Source organism: Podarcis tiliguerta (assembly GCF_965153285.1).
Source record: "Podarcis tiliguerta genome assembly, chromosome: 1".
Lineage (NCBI taxonomy): Eukaryota > Metazoa > Chordata > Lepidosauria > Squamata > Lacertidae > Podarcis > Podarcis tiliguerta.
In genome coordinates, this window is record NC_139534.1 from 93723536 (window position 1) to 93745923 (window position 22388).

Below are 22388 nucleotides of genomic sequence, written 5' to 3' on the forward strand. Positions count from 1 at the left end.
AGTTTGGGTTAAGCAGCACCTCGCCTGCAAATTTGAGTGCAATCTGCCAATCTGCACTGGTGCCTCTTGCTACACCTATCCCATTGCAGCAATGTTCCGCCTACCTGGTGCGTAAGTGCAGATGGAGATTTGAGGCAATCGGGCACCTCGCCCACCAGCCTCTTGCCTCCACATGTTGCATTTCCTCTCCCTCCCTTCTGCTCTTGGCCCTGCCTGTGTGGATGGCCTGCCTGCCTTTTTCTTGGACTAGAGTACTGATCAGAGGCTTTTTCATTGCGGCCGACAACTGGGCCCCAGCATCAGCCTTTCAGCAAGCAGCAGGTGCAAGAAAGAGAGATCGCAGCTCTGCTAACGGTAATCCCCACTCCTCTTTCCACCCCGCACAATATTGTCTGCTTCGCTCAAGGATGTTTTTGTCTTCTCTTCACAGCTGTTAGCTCCTTTATGCTGAAGTGAAGCCCTCTTCCTAATCTTTCAGCGCAGCAATTCCTCAGAAAGGGGTAGCGCCGGCCATTGTCAGTGAGCTGCAGGGTGCAGGAGGCACACCGATGCTCCCAAGAGCAAACATGATCCTGCAACAAGGGCAGGGAGTAGGGAAAGAAGAGCTACTACCTGCCCCTCAGCTGTCCAGCTGAATTAGTTGGCTCTGCCAGCCACTGCATCTGGCTCTATCTACTGTTGTCCTCTTTTCCTTCTGCCCTGTCTCAATGGGCTTGAGCTGCCACTGCCTGCATAGTACACACACATTCGGTTGCTCTGTTCCGTGGAGCAAGCCTCAGGGGGTAACAATGACCACCAATCTGCTGGTAAGTTGCTGAAAAATTCTTCATCATATAGAACTGTAGTGTTGAAAGGGACCACGAGGGTCTTCTAGTCCAACCCCCTGCAAGGCAGGAATCTTTTGCCCAACATGGGACTCGAACCCAAGACCCTGATATTAAGAGTCTCATCCTGTACAGTGGAAACTCGGGTTGTGAATGTGATCCGTGCAGGAGGCACATTCACAACCCGCAGTGCCGCATCTGCGCATGCACAAAGTGCGATTTAGTGTTTCTGCGCATGCGCAAGCACAGAAACCCAGAAGTAACCCGTTCCGGTACTTCCAGGTTCGGAGCAGTGCGCAACCCAAAATCGCGTAACCTGAAGCGTCTGTAACCCGAGGTACCACTGTACTTGCAATAATGAGAATCATCAGAAACTGCTTAGAAGTGCTGCCAGCCTATGGGGCCTCAGTGCTGCCTGCAAAGTGTAACAGGGCAAAGAATTAACAAAGCTGGTGGCATATCTGGCTCCTACACAATTAAGTTAAAGATCCTAGTAATTTAGATTACAAACTAGGCCCCCAGTTATGAGAAAGGTAATCCCTTTTTACAGAGAGAGAATTTTGCAAATTACCCCTCCCTGCTGCAGCAAGCGTTCGAATCCAGGCCCAAGGCCTAACGACAGGTTCTTGCACCAGTCCAGCCATAAATCTAAAAACATTAAATAAGGTTGGCATTCTCTTGTCAACTCCCTGTGGCCCCATCCTCCCAACGCAGTAATTATGAAGGTGCATCTTGTGAAAAGCAGTGCATCTGGCAACAATAGGATTAGCAAAAAGGCCACTAATCTACATAATGCAACAGTAGAAAGACATGTTTGGGTAGTTTGGCCTTATATAATGCCTGCTGCTGGTTATGACTCCCCTGTATCTGCCCAATGTGTTGCGAAGGAAGGAGTATTGCAGCTAAAAAAGTGAACCCCTCCCCAACATGCACATCAATTTCAACCATACAGGATGTACTGGTTGGGAGAGGTTTGCTTCACAGTTGTGATTTAATGCTAAGAAGCACATGAAGTTTCTACCTGCCTCCTGCTGGGCATACTCGAGCATGCTAATAGCTGGTACATGAATAGGGGGCATATATTTGTACTGCAATAGTTTAATCAACATTAATGCATTCAACAAAGCCATCTGTTAGTCAGCAATTTCTCCATGTTTCACATTACATCGGGAAGAACCCTTTGAATAAACCACTCAATACATTCAATCACATTGACTTATGGATACATCCAGAGTTTTATTAGCAATCTCCCAGAAGAATTACGGATTCCATCTTAACACTTCTGTGAAGAAGCTCGCCCAAGCACCAGGCAACAAATTTAGAAGTCAGAGTGTTAAGGATCATAGAACTGTAGACTTGGAAAGGACCCCAAGGATCATCTAGTCCAACCCTCTGCAATGCAGACATCTCAACTAAAGCATCCATGACAGGTGGCCACCCAACCTCTGCTCAAAAACCTCCAGTGAAGGAGAGTCCACAACCTCCCGAGGGAGTCCGTTCCTTTGTATTATTCAACTCTTACACTCACTTCAATGGAGCTTTGGCAAAGTTGGGTGATAAAGCTGTAACCTGCTACCACATTTGATGATGTATAAACAATCCTGCTGCGATTCAGATTTCAAAATGGGTAAAAAGCAACATTTCCCTGCGCTTTAGAAACACTTCCTGTTTCTGTGTCTCTCTTCCAAGAACTGCCCTTTAACAGATACTTTCTGAAAATGAGGCAGAAGGCTGCAGAATCTAATGTGATTGAGAGATGCAAAGATTCCATGAATTTTTATGGGACATGTATGCTGAGAGATGGGCAATTTGTTTGACAGTGTGCAATGCTGCCAACTTTTGCCCGTCCACTTCTTATCTTTTAAAATGAAAGCTGGTGTCCTCAGAGACTCTGTGAGACTTAAATAACACTGAAGACCAAATATGCTATGCTCCAGGGCTATTCCCAAAAGAGCATCTCATTCTGAATGGTCAAGCAGATTGTCATGATTTCCACCTTCAAGGTCCAGTTCAACCATCAAGTGCTGTCACCACCTCCTTTTAAAAAAAGTTTATTAAGAAGAAATGGGAAAGTTGTACATAAATAGTAAAAGCTTTTAAGTCAATCATACGTTGTGCATATGGGATTTAAAGATGTGTCCTGGGTGTGAAAAAAGTTGACCGGGTTACCAATTACTAATCAAGATTCCCCATGACCCCATCAGATCTGAAGGGTTTCCACAATTTATTTGAGCTTTAGATGTTTGTGGGGTTGATGTTTTCTGTCCCACAGGCATGGCCCACAGTGCCTGGTCCTGTTCGCCGTTTTTGGCACATAAGAACCTATGTGACCCACTTCAAAATCACTTGGGTGAAAAGTGGTGTATAAAACTGGAAAATAAAAGTAAGTCTGACTGATGCAAGCACATCTGCTTGCAGTGAAAGGATCTCCTCTCATTAGAAAATTTAATGCATTATATGAGAAAGACTGAATTATTAAGACCAGCTTACCAACATAAACCTTGTGTGTTCTAGCATACTGGTTCTCCGTTACATTCAAGCCACACCAATCACTTCATGAATTGGTTTAAGATTAACAGAGATCAAGTGCTGGAAGCTGCTGGTTTTCATTATACTGCCTCCCTTTCCATCGTTTATGTGGACAGTACAGGATCAGCCTAAAAGTTCATGGTAAGGTACTGCCCAGAGAGAGAACTCAATGGAAGTGAAGACAATAATCCAGCCACCGACAACCATTTTAAATCTTAGTCAACTTCTGTTTTTGCCTGGACTTTAACATCTTTGGAAATTGTGTCACGCTGTTTACCACCCAGTAAAAACCAAAAACCTTTCAGTCCTCATATGATGGTGTGTAAAGCACCACTAGATCCCACCCCGTCTTATCCATCAGCTGAGCTTTTGTTTCTTCTAGTAGGCAGAGCAAACATGCATGCAGCCATGTTCACCAAGGGAAGCTTTGCAAAAGCACCTAACATTCCCCAGTCAAGTTGCCTCCTCCGCCTCCTCCCCAATTCACTCTCGGCCGGCACATTGTAGTGTTTTGACATTTTAACTGCTTCCAGAATGATAGATGGTGACATCACCGCATGAATCAAGCTTGAGGTGGCAGTCCATCAAATGAATGAAGGCTTTGCAGAGTATTAATATACCTCAGTAAGCAGCAAGAGAGGATAGGAACAAACAAAAATGCATGCCTCCCATGTTACCAATGTTTCAGCAGCAGCAGCCTTAATGCTGCTTGGGTGGCTGATCCCGTGAAATGCAAAAGAACCCCATAAAGTCAGCTAGCATTCTGGAGGTGTGATGCAGAACAGAACACCATGCTGCTAATCCCATTCACTAAAAACACCACATTCGGGAGAGAGAGAAATCTACTTCAATAGTTCACAAAACTGATAATCTTTTTTAAAGTGTACAAAATTTCTCCCTTTCTAAGCAAGCCGTGTTGGCAGATATCCACATATTCCACTTGCGCTTCCTACTGTATTCCACTGTAATTGTAATGCAATCGCATGTTCTTAGGGAATCTAGTTGGGTTTGCATTGAGAACAGAAGGTCGAGAGATAAGTGGAGGTGGTCATTCTGGTAGCGGGAGTGGAAAAATGCTTGTGCGCTTTTACAGTCTTAGAAATAAAAGGCCTCTCGGTTTGAAGTGTGATTCTCCTCGAACGACAGCGCTACTTAAAGGCAGCGTTAAACGACCGGCCTATGATGATTCTCCGCACCTCGCTGGTTCCTGCCCCTATTTCATACAGTTTGGCATCGCGCAGAAAGCGACCCATGGGGTAGTCATTGATGTAGCCGTTTCCACCTGCAACACAAGAAGGCAGCCTTAAAGTCTAACAAGAGACAGAGCTCTTGGATGCAGACTGGGTCCTGGGGGCAGCAGCTTGTGGGATGATGAATGCTGAATTTGGCCAAAATGGAAATCACTTGTTAGCCCAGAGCGGCTGGGGCAACCCAGTCAGGTGGACGGGGTACAAATAATAAAGTTATTAATATTAGTAATAATTGCTCCCAATTCCATGATTAAAGCAGGGTAACAAGATGGCATGAAATTGCGCAACTGCCTGCTAGGTCAGCCTGCCTTTTGGTGGGACAACCACATGCACATCTATGATCTTACCCAGACACTGAATTCCATCCAAAGCGACCTGTGTAGCACATTCCGCAGAGTAGAGAATCACTCCTGCACAGTCCTGGTGGGGCAGATAAGATCATTTTCAATCAAGAACTTCCAAGATAGACGTTCAGCTCTTCTAGCCCCAACCCCACACAAGCGACTGGCAGAATTGTCCAAGCCAGTCGTCTTTCTAGCCAAACCAGATTTCGAATTCGCACCATAGTTACCAAAAAGGAAGCACCCACCTTTCCTTCCAAGATGAGGACATTGTTATGCGTCCTTTAAGCTCTGAATACCCCCACCCACCTGCAAATTGCAACAGAAACCACAACATTCATGGCTTCATGCTACGTTGAGTTTAGGTACACATGGGATTTAAGATAAGAGACAGCACTTCCGTTGTCCATCCTATTAGGTTGTCATGATTAGAGCACATGAAAGCTATATTAGTGGTAAAAGCAAGTGGCACAGATATTCTAGTACCACATCATTTTATCATGCTGCATCTATACGCAAAAGGAAAGCCATTGCCAGGTGGGCAAGGAAGTATTCTTCTCCTTTAAGAAAGTATTCAAAACATCATATATTTTCTACTGTGGACTTAAGTCTCTTACACTACTGATTCTTCACCCCTCCTGCTTACACAAAATACAGTAGGGTCAAAAAGAAATGTTGCAAGCACCCATGAGCTCACCTTTGCATTGCAGTGTCCTCGATCACAGGCCTTTGCGACATTGTACACGTACTGTCGACAAGCCATCAGCCGTGTGTACATATCAGCCATTTTACCCTGCATGAGCTAATCAGAGCATAAGGAGAGAGAGAGATTTGGATTTATTTTCACAATTTTTATCACCCCTTGTTGCTATCCTTAGTACAAAAACAATTAAGATAGCAACAAGTATACACACATAAAGTAAATTAATAAAAATTATTAAGTTAAAAGTTACAGGAAGCCCGCAACTTACATAGGGGTTACATTCCGGGAACAGTGCCTAAAGTCAAAGTTGTGTATCCAGTGGTACCTCGGGTTACAAACACCTCAGGTTACAAACACTTCGGGTTACAGACTCTGCTAACCTGGAACTAGTACCTTGGGGTAAGAACTTTACCTCAGGATGAGAACAGAAATCGCACAGCGGCAGTGGGAGGCACCATTAGTTAAAGTGGTATCTCAGGTTAAGAACGGACCGCTGGAACGAATTAAGTTCCTAACCAGAGGTACCACTGTAGTCAAAACACATTAGGTTCAATGGCATGTGGGACTGCCAAAGTCATTTCCTCCGCCCCCTTATTTATCTATTTTGCCACGTGCATAAAGCTGAATGTGCACAAGTTAAATGCACATAAATTGCGGGCTTGCTGCATATATTTAGCATTCGGACAGCAGCAACCTGGATCCTATTTTAAAAAACCCAGACTTAAACGTACCTGCCTATATATTTAAAAAAGAGTGTTTGGTTGACCACTAAAAAGACAAGCATCTAGTAAGGCACACTGCAATTCCAAATCCAACTAAAGTTGAAATAGTTACCTGATTATTCAAAGCTAACATCAGCTGCCATAATCAGCAAATTGAAACCAAACCCTGGGTTTCTCCTAAGCCCTAAATTTCTGAATGCACATTATCATGAGGTTCTAGCAATAGGAGACATTTCAGTGTTACTTTAAAATCAGCCAGCAACTAAAAAGGAACTTGGGGGAAATGGTTAGCTTCAGAACTGCTTGTTAGGAAACAAGCAGCATCACAGCTTTAGGTGGAAATATTTATCTGAGGAAGACAGATTGATCCAGAACCAGCTTTATCCAACTGTAAAAGGAAGCAGGCTCTAAAAGTTCACTGGCAACCTTCTTACGGCTCTCACCTGAAAATGTCCAATTTTCTGTCCAAAAGCTTCCCTCACATGTAAATATGGGAGCGCATGGTCCAGCACAGCCTGCATGATCCTGCAAGGGAAAGAGGCCTGCAGATTTTAAAGATTTCCATCCTGCCTTTGAAAAGATGGCTTATAGAGAGTCAATAAAAACATCAAAACATCATCATCAAAATACAATCCATAAAACCAAAAAACTAAAGGAGCTGCAAAAGCAGGAACAACAATAAAAAGTAGCCTACAGATAAACTGAAAAAAGTCACAAATGAGATGTTGCAATACCCACATGGGTATGTTTAGATGGATAGATGGATGGTTGGATAGGATAACATCTCCTGCCATAGAGAAACCTGTAAATTTTAACAAATGCATGTAGCTGTTTGTCCACTAAAAATAATTAAATAAATCCAGAAGTCATAGTAGGTTAGGGACCAGTTTAGTGGTGGCACTAATCCATTCAGAAAATCCTATATTAGATCACTGGCAACCCCAGTTAATAGGGTCACCAGGGAGACCAGGTAGCAGGTGATGGGTAAGGCCTCTCTGCTTGAGATCCTCAAAAGCTGCTGCTGGTCCATGTAGTAGGTCGTAATGGCCCAAAGGACAGAGTCCTCTGTGATCCAAGGCCTGTAATCCTACTGTTATTAGAATACACTAAGAAGCTACAAAGAAGGGGGGAAGCTTTCAGTTTTAATCAAAAGTCTCCATCAGGTTGGATCTTGAAAATAAAAGGGGCAAAAACATGCCACAGGGCATTCTACTCTGTAGTTGGCAATAGTATTAACCCAGGGTCCACAAAGTCTGGCTGGCCTTAAGACCTAGCCAAGGCTTCGCTGCTTTTCAAGGATTCCCCAAGGCAAGAGTTTCACGTCAGGGAGAATCCCATGGCATCTCTACATTCAGGGAGAAGGGTAGGTCCTCTCATTAAGAGAGCAAAATATCTGCCGTGTCTAAACAGACTATCCACATAGCTGATGGGATTTGCACAATTACCGCAGCCGTTTTCAAGCTGTCCTGTGGCACAGCATTTGTGTGAGGTCACTAGTTCATAAAAAGATGAGCATCCCCCTCCAGCCATCAAAGTGGTGGCGGTTCCATGAATTAATAGAACCAATCAAGCACAACAAGCCATGTCACTAGAGTAATAAATAAATACATATTTACCCCAAGGGTCCACCAGACAACACTAGTCTCTCCAGATCCAAGCCACTCATCAACACATAGACTCCTTTACTCAGTTGCCCCAAGACATTCGCAGCTGTGAGGAGAAAAGGAAAGCTGATTCCTGGCGAACCTACACAATCCTAGATAGTGTGTTCCTTGTGCGTCTATGTATGTGTGCTCACATGGGAGTATGCACAGGTATACTAGCACAAACACGGTTACACCTTACACTCAAACATCACTTTTTATTTTCAAGCAACATAAACAAATAGAAAGCAGCAACACGATCTCAGTTGCTCATGTACCTTGCACAAAACAGCAAAGTGTGTTTATGGCCTACTTCTTGGCATCGTTACTAAGGGACAGATCAAATTATGCATGAATTAGCTTCAATGGGAACTTGTTTTAATCTGTTGGTGATCAGAATGCTGAACGCAGCATGATTCCAAGTGCCTGCTACAGACAGGAGACTCATCAGTTCTAGACTAAAATATATATGTATTACAAAATTTGGCATACATATGCATTCAGTTGACTTAAGCCAACTTTTTCACCCTGTTCACACATTATAGGAAGCCATAGTTAATGGTTTACCATAAAAGCGCTGGTCTTCATCAGTTTGCTCCTCCTTCACAAGCAGGAAATGATGATTCCAGACTTGGCATTATATCCAAACTGTGATTCGTTTTGCTCCAACAACTCATGATCAGTGAGCCAAGGATAAACCTTAGGTTGAGATCATGGTTTGTAGGGAGCAAAACAGGATCGCTGGTTCAGACATAACACTAAGCCAGTGTTGTTTCCTGCATGTGCTGGCATCCCATGAGCATGAGGCCAGTACTGTATCAATTTCTGCACTGCAAATGGTGCCTGAATCAGTGGTGTTACTCTACACCGCATACCGATCTTAATTGATGAATTTGGATTTCCCCTCCCAACCTGCAGGGACCGAGGAAGGAAGCATGGGGCAAATAGCATGAGTAATGCTGCTGAACGGAGAAACTGCATGAAGTAACTGCTTGTGAAATACAAAAAACAAAAAAGGAAAGAGCTGCATCTGAATTCCCTGAATGTACCTTCAACAATTACGCCTCAGGCAAAATACAAGATGAGCTTTCCAAATCCGCTCCTGACCATTGCTGTGTGACCTAAGAGTGGGACTCCGTGGGGCAGCACTCACGATCAAAGGAACCTGCGCAACACTTGGTGGAGCGCCAATGACAACCGACGCTAATACAGCAGAGGGGGTGGCAAACACTCAAAAGCACACTCTGATCTAAGGGAAATGTTGCGTTGGAGATGCAGGAATCTACTGAAGCAGCTCGACACTGAGCAACGATTGAAGTGGTCCTGGGAGATCAGAGGGAGTCTCAAAAAGAACATGTGTTCTTTGGTACTGCTACTAATCTCTTCCGCTGAAGAGAGGGAGCCTGTGGCCACGAGAGCACACTGGAAGGATCGGAAGCAGACTGTAAGGAAAAATGGCAGCCCAGCAGCCATTTCATTGGTGTTTCCGAAAAGTTTGTAAATCTGCCAAGTTGTCCTTGGGAAAGAGGGTGCAAGCAATCAGTCCTGGAGCTTCTCAGTAACACCTGCAAATTGGGGGTGGTTGGGGAAGAACTTGCCACCACACAAAGGGAACCAAGGAAGAAATCTTGGTTTTCCGCACGGGACACAAATCAGCCACAGCGAGTGTAAATGTGGTAGCCTATCCTGGCTAGTCTTTCAACTGATGGCCTCGCAGTAGTATCACCTTCCGTCTTGGTCCACTTTCCAGAAGTGTGGAGCAGGTCCACAAGCTTGCCCCCTTCAAGGGACAATTAAGACCTTCCTCTCTAGTCAAGCTTGATATAATTAATATTGCAAAACAAAACTAATGATGAGCCAAGTAGATTTGATGATGCTTTTATATATCACTTGCTTGAACTATTAAATAACATATGCTTTTCATGTTGGGTTTTATTTTTTCTAACTTTTCATTGTACGCATATTTGAACATTGCAATGACTAGAAAATATAAATAAGGAAAGAGTTGCCAGGGGTTGAGGGAGGCAGTGCCACTTCAGTATCACTCACCAGGAATCTTGCAGTCCTCAAAGACCAATTCACAGGTATTTGACCCTCTCATTCCCAGTTTATCAAGCTTTTGTGCGGTGCTGAAACCAGGTGTACCCTGAAGAAAAGGGGAGGAAAAACTACTGGAAAAATCCATTTTTTTATAAAGAGGCCACTCGCATGATGACATACTGGACAATTCAGAGGATAAGCAGGGAGAGGATTAAAATATTTGAAACATGAAAGTGCCTACAGATAATCCCAAGTTTATATCCTTCACCATCAAGTCAAGAACTTCAGATATTAGGGGAAGAACACCCCAATCAGAGCGAACTCTATTATTTCCAGGCAGACCTGAGTCCCCATGTTGTCTTCTCGAAGTGGAGCACTGGATGTCAGGTCATTTGCTGGTTCTGATGTCTGGCCAAATGTCCAACTTTACCATCTGTAGAGCAGGAGAATCCTCTCCTCACAGGGACCCAAATGTGGCATTTGCCCAGAACTTTCAGGGAACATCAGCACAGATTCCCTGGCTCTGTTCCATGTGCCACAGAGCAGCGCGGCAAACTTCTGAACGACAAGTGCTATCCCCTGCCTACAGCTTACTTCAGCAACCATTGTAGATTCATTCAGCAGGGAAGAATTTTGAATTCATTCTGAAGTGCAAGGGGTCAAGGGGTAGGAACAAAAGCGTGACTTCTCTCCCCCCCCCCCCAAAAAAAAAGAAATCTCATACCAGAGTGACCAGACACCACCTGGAAAATATCTTCCTTGGGGATAAAAAGAGGGAGCATCACTGTCCCATAAACCTACCTTCTCCACAATGAATGCTGTTATCCCTTGAGAAGCTGGAACAGCACTTGGATCTGTTTTAGCATAAACAATTAGGACGTCAGCATCTGGACCATTGGTAATCCAAAATTTGTTCCCGTTCAAAACAAAATAATCTCCTAGAAAGGATGAAACAAGCAGAAAATTCTGTTAAGACCCACATGACAGCTTGACATTCCACAAGTAATTCTTCTTGATTTCTGGAAATCTGATTTCCTCCATTCCTAGGTCTGGCATATCAAGAAAAAGAAAAACTTGCAGAGCTGCATCTTCAACTGCAAAAAAATTATACAGACACTACACAGCTCAGTTTTATAGCTGGCTTCTTCTATAACCAGCCAGCTCTCTTGAAAAGTAGGGCTAGAATTGCCCCGATGCTTAAAACATTTTTGTTTAGGCAAGGCTGTCCAGACTTGCAGATGCTGATGCAATTTGATGCTTTTTGAATATTAATTTTTAATTATTTTTAAATGTTTCAAATTGCTTTTAACTGCTTTTTTATTGATAATTTTAAATATTTCTTGTAAATTACTTAGAGGTTTCACTAGTATCAAGCACTATACAATAAATTTTCGTAAATAAATACATGCTAAAATATATATTGATTCTCAAAATATTCACAACAGGATGCCTGGCCTACAGGCCAGTGTATCTTGAAAACTGTAATTTACATCACACACTCCTTTAACTTTGGAGTTTTTGTCTCTCAACCCGGCTTCTACATATACAGTTTCTTCCCCAGCTCTTGTTCCCAATACCACTCAATTTCTATTTTAAGGCCACGGGACCTCTGAAAACCAGACATTTGTCTTCTCCACTCCTGCCTTTCAGCAATCCCAATGAAGCTGAAATTGGGGGGTGGAACCTTTGGCCTGCTCATGCCCTTCTTACACCTGGATTACCCCTTTCCATTTCCTGCTATTTAATTTATTTATTTATCACATTTTATATCCCATCTTTTTCTCCAGGGAGCATAAGGTGGTGTACACGGTTCTCCCTCTCCTCACTTAATCCCCACACAATCCTGTGACCAAGGTTAGACAGCGACTGGCCCAAGGTCACCCAGCGAGCGTCATGGCCATGTGGGGTTTTGAACCTTGGTCTCCCAGGTCTTCAGACACTCCAGCCATTAGACCACACTGGCTATTCTGTTTGGGAGGATGCAAAGACACACACAGACTTGTGTTGGCAACGAATGGACAAAACAAAATGCGTAGAGGATCAGAAATGCTTAAACAGCAATGTCCAAAGGTCACTGCAGGTGGCAAATTCCAAATCGGTGGCATTTACCTTTTCTGTCTGCCCTCAGCCTCATAGAGACAACATCAGAACCAGCATTGGATTCACTCATTGCTAGTGCTCCAACATGCTCCCCGCTGATCAGCTGAAGGGACAAGAGGTGACAAGAAAGATACAAAATGAATTGTTTTCCTGCAGTCGTTCCCACTCTTGCCTTAAAAAAAGTATCACAATAAACCTGAAAGTTTTTTCATGTTATGGTGGGGGCACTAGCTTGGCAGAATTCTCCAATGAGGTCTACTATTTAAGGAATGGCACAAAAATCAAGACATTGCAGTTTCATGAGGACATGGCAAACTAAAACCTACAGTTTTAGTTGGATTCCTTAGGTAGGAGAGAGTGCCAAGCAAACTGTGCTAGGGGATATAGATGTCCCTCTTAATTCCCTATCCTGTGCTGTCCTTTGGAAATGGATGATTGGATGGGGTAGATGGTTTGAAGACACTTGCAAAAAGGGCAATTCACAAAGAACAAGACTCTCCAGTGTTTGGAATAAATCAGCACAATGGGACAAGATGCCAGAATGGTAGGCAATAAACTAAAGTCTTTGACCCTTGCAATGGAATAGCAGGTGGTGACCCTCCTTTTGGGCTCCCTTACACCACCCTCTGGCACAGCAGCTGCTGCCTCCCCTCCCCATCAATTTCCTCCTGTCCACCTCTCCCCCCACACAGTCTATTCCCTTTCAAACTTCTTTGGTTTACACGTGAAATAGATTTCATAGCCAATCACTTGTGAGATTATGGCCAACCGCAACACCCCTCTACTAATATTGATTTATGATTTCAAATGTATAATGGAATGCTGAGTACAAGTGTCTCAGGTTACTGAGATTCAAACCACACAAGTTTCATCCTGCGCTCAGATGGGCAAAGGCTGTTTATTAGATATAGAAGTGGAAACTGTCCATTCATTTGGGTGACAGTAGTAGATTAAGAAAAAGGAATGTATTATAAAATCAAAAAAGGCAAAAATCGGGTTCCATTGTAATTCACCCCAACTAAATAAAAACCCTGTTTCATGTGGCCCCTGTAGACTTTTTATAAAAGAACACCAGTTTGAGAACTCTACCTTTCCTAGTCATCACAGTCTTCTTATACACATCCTCTGGCAGGTGAAGACTGTTTATTCCAGCAGGCCTTTGGGAACTGACTGCTCTTAAGGAAAGGGCTTTTAATAGTGCCATGCTGTTTTTAGTGCTTTTACTATCGCACTGGAAATTGATCATGGGGGGCGGGGAGTGTTCTTGTGTGCCAAACAGCATGGTGAGATTGAGGTAGCCTTGAAGTTTTGGTTTGTTCTTAAGGGCACAACAGATGATGATGCTGTCAGGGCCTTCTTCAACCTGTTTTCTGTCAGCAGAAGCATCCCATGACTCTCGAGTGCTTCCTCTTCTTCCCAAAACTAGCAACAGGCCATCCATGGCAGCAAAGGACAAGCTGCAGGACAAGCTGGTAAATACCCTTGTGTGCAGAGCATGTCGGAACAGTCCGAAGTTTTGAATTTTTAGAAAGCAAATTAGGACTCACTACAGGGGACCAAAGTGTGTCTGGTGCTATATGACGGATATGACAACAGCTTCCCCTGCTCCTGATGAAACACATAAGGCAGTTTCGAACAGCAATGACTCAGAGCTGGGTATGTGTGACAGATCATCCACCAAGTGATCAACTTGCATGTGTTAATCAACCTTATGGAAATCCAGATGCCATTCCTGCCTCTACTTAATAGTGTGTGTGTTAACTATTCTACACTAAATTCTGAAAAAGGCAGAGGGATACCAAAGCCAAGAATGCAGACTTTTCCAGCTTGCACCTTCCAAGCCGAAGGTGGGAGGCGGATGCCAGTCTGGTTCAACAAAATGCAATTCTAAATATGTCTGATGTAACTCAGTGGAACTTGCTCTGGAGTAAATGTACTTAAGCTTTCATTGCACATTTGGATTTCAAACCAATAGTCTTTTCTCCCAAATATCTGTGACTTTTACTTGTAGAAACAAAACAGAAGAATTTTTTTTTAAAAAGCTATTGAGTTCAGGTTGTTTTGTTTTTTTTAAAAAATGACTTTTCATTAATAATGTTTTAGATGGTTTTTTATATGTTTTCTCATATTTAACTAAATTATTTAATTGTTTTTATATCTGCCACCCCAGGTGCCTTTGGGAGGAAGGGCAAAGTAGAAATTTAATAATAAATAAATGCTTGGAAATATAAAATTAAATTTGAAATAAAATGATGGGGGCAAAGTGTCCAATTTTGGAGCATCATTTTTCTTTGCTCTAAGAAACATGTTCTGTAATTGAAGTTGTTACCCAGCGTGCTTCTGGTTCCCTGGATACATCAGACTCCACGATTCCACATACCTTGGGCAAGTACTTCTCTTTCTGTGCTTCGTTGCCGTTCCTCACCATCTGATTGATGCAAAGGTTAGAGTGGGCACCGTAGCTCAGCCCAACAGCTGCGGAAACCCGAGAAATCTCTTCCATCACCAACACGTGGTCCAGGTATCCCATCGCAGAGCCACCATATTCAGCTGGTAAGGAGAAGAAAATATTTATAGACTTACCTAGACCACAGTCGAAGAGCCTTGTGACACAGTTAAGATTTATAACGCCATAGCCTTCCTTGTACTCCACTCCACTCATCAGATGCGTGAAGTGTAATCCCAAACTGGCTGGCATATATGCACATACCATCAGGAGGTGGGGCAAAAGTGAAGTCAGAGGGAAGCAAACAACAAAGAGAGCAGGCAGTGATGAATGAATTACACAGTTACAACTTTAGGAAATGGTGGGAGATATTTCATATGACTAACTCCTAGTGGCGCATGCAATATGCGCCAACTAGGGCTCCCTTTGTGTGCATGCTCCATCAGAGGCATGTATATGTTTGTCACATGTAACAAAAGTACACATTCTTTCCAAACAAAGGCAATATCCATATAGAAGACATGTCATTCATAAGGTGTTCTTTTAGACCTCAGCAGCCTTGGCCTTTGACAAATTGCCAGTGAGCTAATTGGGTCTGTTTTCCTCTCAAGCCCTTGATCTCCAATTATTCATTCACAGACATTACTAACTGCAGCATTTCCCACTTAAATATACCATATTTCGTCAGAATGAGGAAGGCAGGGCTAGCTACACACTCACCTGGAGCAGTTATTCCTAGAACACCTAGATCACCCAGCTTCCTCCAGAATGCCTACAAAGAGCAGAGCAAAGCTATTAGAGAGACCCTAACCTTTCACAAGACCAGGAACCAGGTTTTTTTTCTATCATCTCCCTGAACCTATCATTTTAATGTCCCCACAAAAGCAAAAAGCTGGGCAAAATAATGGTTGTCATGGAACCTGCTGTGAAACAGAAGGTCACAGCCACCTTGAATACTTCACATCCACTAAAGATATGTTCCATAAAAATTAAGAAATACTAAAAAAAATTAACAACTTCTTCCATGCTGCTGCCCAGCTAGAGCCATCAGAACGATGTACTCTATAATCCTAAATAAGTTAAGACATGAACTTGCATTACACGAATGTGATGAACATTATAAGCATTTATATAGCACCCTCAATGTACATGGCTCCAGACATGTGGCTCTTCTGCAACCCAACCTGATAGTATTTCTGCTACAAGCTCAAAACAAGCACTCTGCCATCATTTTGCAGACAATCATTAGCTCACCAAGATCAAAGGAGTCTATACAACATTCTTTTCCACAAGGTGATCCCAGGTAGTCAAAACATGTGTCACATATCTGCTATAAAGGTCTCTGTGGGATGGGGAACACAAGACACAGGAGGAGAAATGAAGGGACTGGATTATACAGTAAGCTCACAACCTATGTGGGAGTTACTGTATTTTTTGCCCCATAGGACGCACCGGCCCATAGGACGCACCTAGTTTTTTGGGGGGAAATAAAGGGGAAAAAAATATTTCCTCCCCAGATGCGAGGGAAGCCCGAGCTTCCCCCGACTCCAGCCCCCAGAACAGGCTGCTATCCGCAAGCCGTGGGAGAGCTGCGCGAAGTCGCGCGGCTCTCCCACGGCTAGCGGAGGGCTGCGCGAAGCCCGAAGTTGGGGCGTGCTGAGCTCAGCGTGCCCCAAGCTTCTGGGTGCAGGCAAGCTCTCCGCTAGCCTTGGGAGAGCTGCGTCTCCCATGGCTAGCGGATAGCTTCCTGAAGCTTGGAGGGCGAGAGGGGTCGTGTGCACCGACCCCCCTCGCTCTCCAGGCTTCAGCGAAAGCCTGCATTCGCCCCATAGGACGCACACACATTTCCCCTTCATTTTTGGAGGGGAAAAAGTGCGTCCTATAGGGCGAAAAATACGGTATGTTCCGTGGATTACACCTAAAGCCAAAATTTCATATAGTCAAAACCCATTGGGTTCAATAATAATAATAATAATAATTTTATTATTAACTGGGGTTTCCCCAGCCACTCTGGGCGGCTCCCAACAGAATATGAAAAATATGATAAAAAATCAAACACTATAAATTTCCCTAAACAGGGCAGGTGGGATTGCCAACAATGTTTTTCCAGGAACCCTGCCCACTTTTAAATTCTCCCCCATGTGCATAAAGCTGAATGTGCACCAAGTTAAATGGACAGAAGTTGTGGGCTTACTGTACAACAAAGATAGCCAGAGATGATGTAACTGTAGAAACCAAAACATCTGCAAACCTTGGACCAAAACAGGTTTCTCCTCCTGCTTCCTTCCCTGGTTAGCTAACTGGTTTTAGAAAGGAATCTTGTGTTGCCCTATTACAATCTTCTTTTAATGTCAGCGTTGAATCAATCCACACATCCTTACTTGTGCAGCATTGAACTGCAGACTTGTGGCTGCTAGAACGAAGGATTTGGTGCAACTGTTGGCTGAAGAGGTGGCTCAGGTTTGGAGAAGGATAGTAATTTTGTATAGGAGCAAGAGTTCAAAAAATTTTGATAAACACTCTTTTTAGTTCATCTCGCTCCAAGCAGATGTCCCTACAGTCCAATAAAACCAGCACTGTTCCCCCCAACTTAGTGTAGCTCTACATGCACATCACCATTTAGATCAACCTTTGCTTATGAGTCACTATTCTGATGTGGGAAAAACCAATTAAATAGCAGTGTTCATCTCCTAGAACTGACATACTGTCCGTGAGCCCCTATCTCTTCTGCAGTGATGGTTCATCTTCCCAAGACATTCCTGACACACTGAAAAATGTGACAGGTTGCCAATCAGCAGGTTTTCCTCACTGGCAGGGTGACAGGGAACCACAGCACCATTAAGCCAAACAATTTCAAATTAGGAGCCAGCCACTTATAATCAGGAGATCAGCTCAGAAACCAGAACACTTTGTTTTTAGAGCAGCTTCTGGGATCTCTCAGTATTTGACACTCCTCTGTCATATCAGCTCGAATCCAGGAAGTTTCTTCTTCCTGCACATCTCACAATGATTTCCCCCTAGGTCTGCCTGTCCAGCCAGAATCTGAAACAGCGAAGGACAGGTCTTTTGGTAGTGTGGGATATGCCCAACTGAACTTCACACAAAGCTGCTGTTGGTCCATCCAGCCAAATAATGTCTACCCTGACTGGCAGCAGCTATACAAGATCACAGGTAAAGCTTTGCCCTGAGCCTGCTACCTTGGATGTTTTAGCAGCTGAAGCTTAGAGGGAGGCACCAGGGCTTGAAACCAAGAGCTTCTGCATGAAAACATGTGCTCTGCCCCTGAGTTACTGCCCTTCCCTTTGGAGGGACTCATTGGACGGCTTTTGCTTGTATATACAAGGCAAGGCAAGGAATTTATGTCTTATAAATGTCCCAGCTGCCCTGGGAAGATGGAGGCACATGGAGAAGGGGAACTGACCAAACATGTATATTTTATTCATTCTTGCTGAATGGCATACATGTCCTTTTCCCTCATGGATTTAGTTGTTTGTTCTTTCTAATGGGTAGGCATTTTGTAACTTTCTCAGACCCTTCATATTTGCATCCTTTAAATTATATTCATGCATCTCCCGAAGTCATGTTATATAGTAAGTACAGAAGCACTTACCCTCATGCCTGCAAATTCATTCTGCTGATCAATTTCTTGGGCCTTTGGAGCCAAGTGCTCCTGACAGAATTTGAACATAGTTTGCCGAAGCTGTTAGAAATGAAAATGTAAAAGTGCACATTATAAATCACAATTGCTAAGTTCCTTCCTTTGAATGCTATCAAAAAGGTTCCCTAGCTGTTTTTCTTTGAGATCTCAAGCCCGGAACAGAATATTCTATTAAATTCCCACTTACTGTCAATAAAACTATTTAGCGCTAACTATGGTGGCAGCTGAAACCTGTGAAGCTACTGACAAAGCACTTTCTGTCTAGTCTACAATGTGTATCTCTTGATATTTTAAAATAGGTTTAATCTGGTTTTTAAACAGTAACATGAAGACGTTTGTTGGCTCTGGTTAAAATATTTAATGGTAAAATATACCAAAAGAACTTGGGGGTGAGGATGGGTAGAAGAAAGTTCACACTAATTCCCAACTACCCTTGGCCCTATCTATGCAGCATGCCAACACCGAAAAAGTGATGGTTCAACTAAGCAAGCAATGTGACATTTCAAAGTCCCAAAGCCAGCAAAACCAAATCAAACCCCACAGAGCCATTCTAAAGAATGCAGCATGCAATACATGGCCCAAGACTGCTGACTGAGCCAAACTGATGGATGGGATCCTGGGGTCTCTCAGGAATATGGCGAAGCCTCAGAAGCAGAAGGCCTTGGCTGTCACTGGCCCTGAAACACCCTGTTTTGAGGTCTTCCACTGAGGGGAGATTTACATTCATAGAGCCTTCTGCAAATATAATAGTGCCCACTAATAGAGGAACATTTCAGCCTCTTCTTAACTGATATGGGAGTTGGCACTTGCTCTGTAATGCTACTATTGGATGAGATGCTTTAGTTTGTACATAACAAGACTATCATTTGGGCTTAATCAAGACTTCTTTTTTAAAAAACTCACTTAAAAACCTATATGATCAAGTATCATTAGCCCCACTTTTTACAGGAGAAACAAACTGCACTAAGATGGATGGACGCAGCAAGAGAGGTTTACAGCCAAATCACTGCTTGATAAGCTATAAAAGGTTTTGCTACATCACTGCTACACACACCGTATACTATAAAGATGACAGTGGAGCTAGTATATACTAAATCACATCACTATGTATCTTGTCCAAACCTGCCTCTCTGAACTGGTAGTGGCCCTCCAGGGTTTCCAGCAGAGGTAATTCCAGCACATGCAACCCAAGTCACAGATGGCACTCTGCACCCACACAAAACGTACGTTCTACAACTGAGCAGTAATCCCAGAACATAAGAGACAACCCACATGATCCTAAAACACATCTGTGGAATTTCCTCCCCCACGAACTCAAGTCTGGCTCACTTCTGCAGGCCTTCAAAACAGACTCTAAATGTTCCCCCTCACAAACTTTTTATTGATTTCATTGCTGAGTCCTTATGTATTTGTATCAGATGCTGCTTTTGATCTATATCGTTTATTGTATTGGTTTTAAAAGTCATTGCAAACTTCCTTGTGGGAGCTTGCCATGAAAGGCAGGATAGAAATAACTCAGACAACGTATTTACTTGGAAATCCTACTGGTTCCAGTACAATTTAAGTTGCCAAGAAATCATACTTAGAATTGCATCTGAAGAGAGCAGTGCTGCAAGAGCCTAACTGAAATTTAGACACTCCCTCCCTTGACTTTGTGCCATTGTGTCACGAGGTGCAGTAAGAAGCTACCAGTTGCTGACTAAGATTTAGAAAACACCTTTTCCAAGGCTAGCAGCACACTCTTTCAAGGAGACACAAAGGAAGAAAATGAACTGGTGGAAACTGACACGCACCCTTAAAGGAACTTTTATTTATTCTTTGGTGCTTTTGAAAGGATAGGGATAGTGGAAATATCCTCCTTTATATGGAAAATTACTGATAGAATGCTGGTAAGCTGTGTTATCTTATTCCCTGACTGAAAAAACTTGGGAGAGCTATCTAGCTTACACCATCCTAGAAGAAAATCTAGTTACCTGAGCCATTTTGGAATCGAGTAGCTTTAACAGGTTTCTCCAGATAGAGCTGAACAAACATATACCTCCTAACTTCTGAACTAAACTACATGTGACTGCCACCCAAAGGTATTTCATGTACAAATGAACCTGCAATCTAAAGCAGAGGACTGTCACAAGGTGGGGGGGGGGGAGGGGTTGTTGACGCCTTCCTATCTGGTGGCTTTGTTATTGATGCTGGTTGTTAGCTGTCACCCCCTTAACCAAAGTTGGGGGGGCAGGAGAGAAAGGGTGGGTGGGAAGCACTTGTTTTAATAGTAAACTCAGAAGATGAGAAAAGCTCGATCACAGCCTCCACAGCTGCATTTTTGTAAGAGAAAGAAAACCAATTCACTACACTTCGTCTGGCCATTAAAAGAGTGATCTTATCACTTAGGAGCGGAACATTAATCTGCAATGGTGACTGTAACTAAGAAAGGGCAGCTACTCCGAATTAACTGCTGTGCTAAGGGTGCAAATCTGTGTCCACATCAACATGAGATCTCACACAGGGACCCTTTCATTCGCTCCAGAATAAAAGACGTCCAGGCCGACTTGCAGCTGTGGAACTTATAAAGGGCAGCCCTGTAAAATAATAGAAAGTAAGTTGCTGCGCTGGGAGGAAGATGGGATCAGGGCTGCCTACAAGTTGCCCTTTCAAACTCGGAAGTCGTCCTGCACCGTATTAGAAATTTGAGGACACGATAGCCCAGTGCCGAGGAGAGGGGTGGAGCGGGCACTCTGCAGGCGCTCAGAGGCGCTCGCGTCTTTCCGACCACTGCTCCATATGGTCCAGAGCAAAGCCCTGTTATTGAGAACTGGCCGTGGCAGGAGAAGGCCCTGCGCCAGCCCGACGGGGCGGGACCCTTCGAGGCCAAGAGGAGCGCGGCTCTGAAGCGCGGCTCCTGCGCGGGGTCTGGACGGAGCAGGCGCAGAGAGAAAGGCTCCCGGCGAGCGACCTTCAGCCCAGCAAGGGCTCCGCTGTACCTGCTGCTGCTCCTCGCTCAGCCCATTAACCGTATCATCCAGCGGGGCTCCAGCGCAGCCTCGCCGCGCCTGCCACAGTCCTTCCAATAAGCGGCGCCGGGCCCAGCCGGCCACCCCTCGCCTCAGCGCCGACGCCGCAGCCATCTCGGTTCCTTGTGCGACTCGCCAGGCCCGTGGATCCTGGCTCCGCCCCAGAGGCCTTCTCTACCAACCAGCGCTAGCGGGTGGGGACTGGTTGCCCAATGAGAGGGGTGGGAGGGAGAAACAAGAGCCAATCGCTGCGAGGACGCTGCCTTAACCAAAGCCAAGGCTTCGGGTGGCCCCGCGGCGGGCGGCGCTTTCGCTTCCGCGCTGCCCCACAACCCTTTTGATGTGAAATCTCAAAAGCACTTTTTCCGGTGTGCGGCTGTCGTGGAAAAGAAAGGCAAATTCCATGGTGGGGATCGTTGGGAAGACGATCGAAAATAAAAGATGAAGCTCTGGACACCATGCCTCATGAAACGATTTTATAGAAGCAGGAAAGGGCAACCAAAATTACCAAGGAGACTGGAATAACCCCTTGCAAGGAAATGTTATAGCATTTCAGGCTTTTTAATTTAGAAAAATGGCAAGCAAGGGGGGTATGATTATGCTATTTATTTATTAATTGTCGTCTTCCCCACAAAAAGCAGAACTCATCTGGTATGGTTTTTATTTCATGTCCTGTGGCTTGGTGGTGTGGTCGTGTACATGACAATTTTTTGCAGAACAAACCTGACCTTACCTTTCCTCTAGGCTTTGCCACCCAACTCTTTAATATTTTAAATTACTTAGCCAATAGCAAGTTTGCACCTTAATACACCCACTGTACTTGGTAGCTCATGAGAAACTAAACTTGGAGTACTTCACTGGCTTGAAGTAAGGACCCCTCCCCTTTAAAAAGTCAAGCATCAGGAGGTGAATAAACAGGTGCAATTGTGTAAATTCAGTTTTTAAGGAAACAAGGCCTCACACAAGTCTGCAGTTCCATTACTATTGTCTTTCATTGTCCTGCCCTGATACTAAAGCGAAACCAAGTACAGTTGTGCCTTGGTATGCTGTTGTTTTGGCTCCTGAACGTCACAAACCCGGAAGTGAGTGTTCCAGTTTGCGGACGTTCTTTGGAACCCAAATGT

The 22388-nt window shown here is 44.0% G+C and overlaps 1 protein-coding gene across 3 annotated transcripts; it reads right to left on the bottom strand.

The window, feature by feature from the left end:
• Positions 1 to 1906: 1906 nt before the first annotated feature.
• Positions 1907 to 21421, bottom strand: IVD (isovaleryl-CoA dehydrogenase). Of its 3 annotated transcripts, none has more exons than XR_014513766.1 (13): positions 21235 to 21421; positions 18209 to 18298; positions 15319 to 15370; positions 14533 to 14702; positions 12162 to 12255; positions 10854 to 10990; positions 10062 to 10158; positions 7986 to 8079; positions 6813 to 6894; positions 5642 to 5746; positions 4951 to 5023; positions 2534 to 4635; positions 1907 to 2347 (listed from the first exon to the last, which is right to left on the bottom strand). XR_014513766.1 is itself a non-coding variant. In XM_083450717.1 (12 exons), exons 1-12 carry the CDS (start codon positions 21376 to 21378, stop codon positions 4502 to 4504), a joined length of 1272 nt encoding a protein of 423 aa, XP_083306843.1. In that variant the 5' UTR covers positions 21379 to 21405; the 3' UTR covers positions 1907 to 4501. The 3 variants fall into 3 exon arrangements, 1 of the variants encoding a protein (XP_083306843.1); XR_014513767.1 differs by having other exon boundaries at positions 1907 to 2339; positions 21235 to 21405; XM_083450717.1 differs by having other exon boundaries at positions 1907 to 4635; positions 21235 to 21405.
• Between the last annotated feature and the right edge of the window lie 967 nt (positions 21422 to 22388).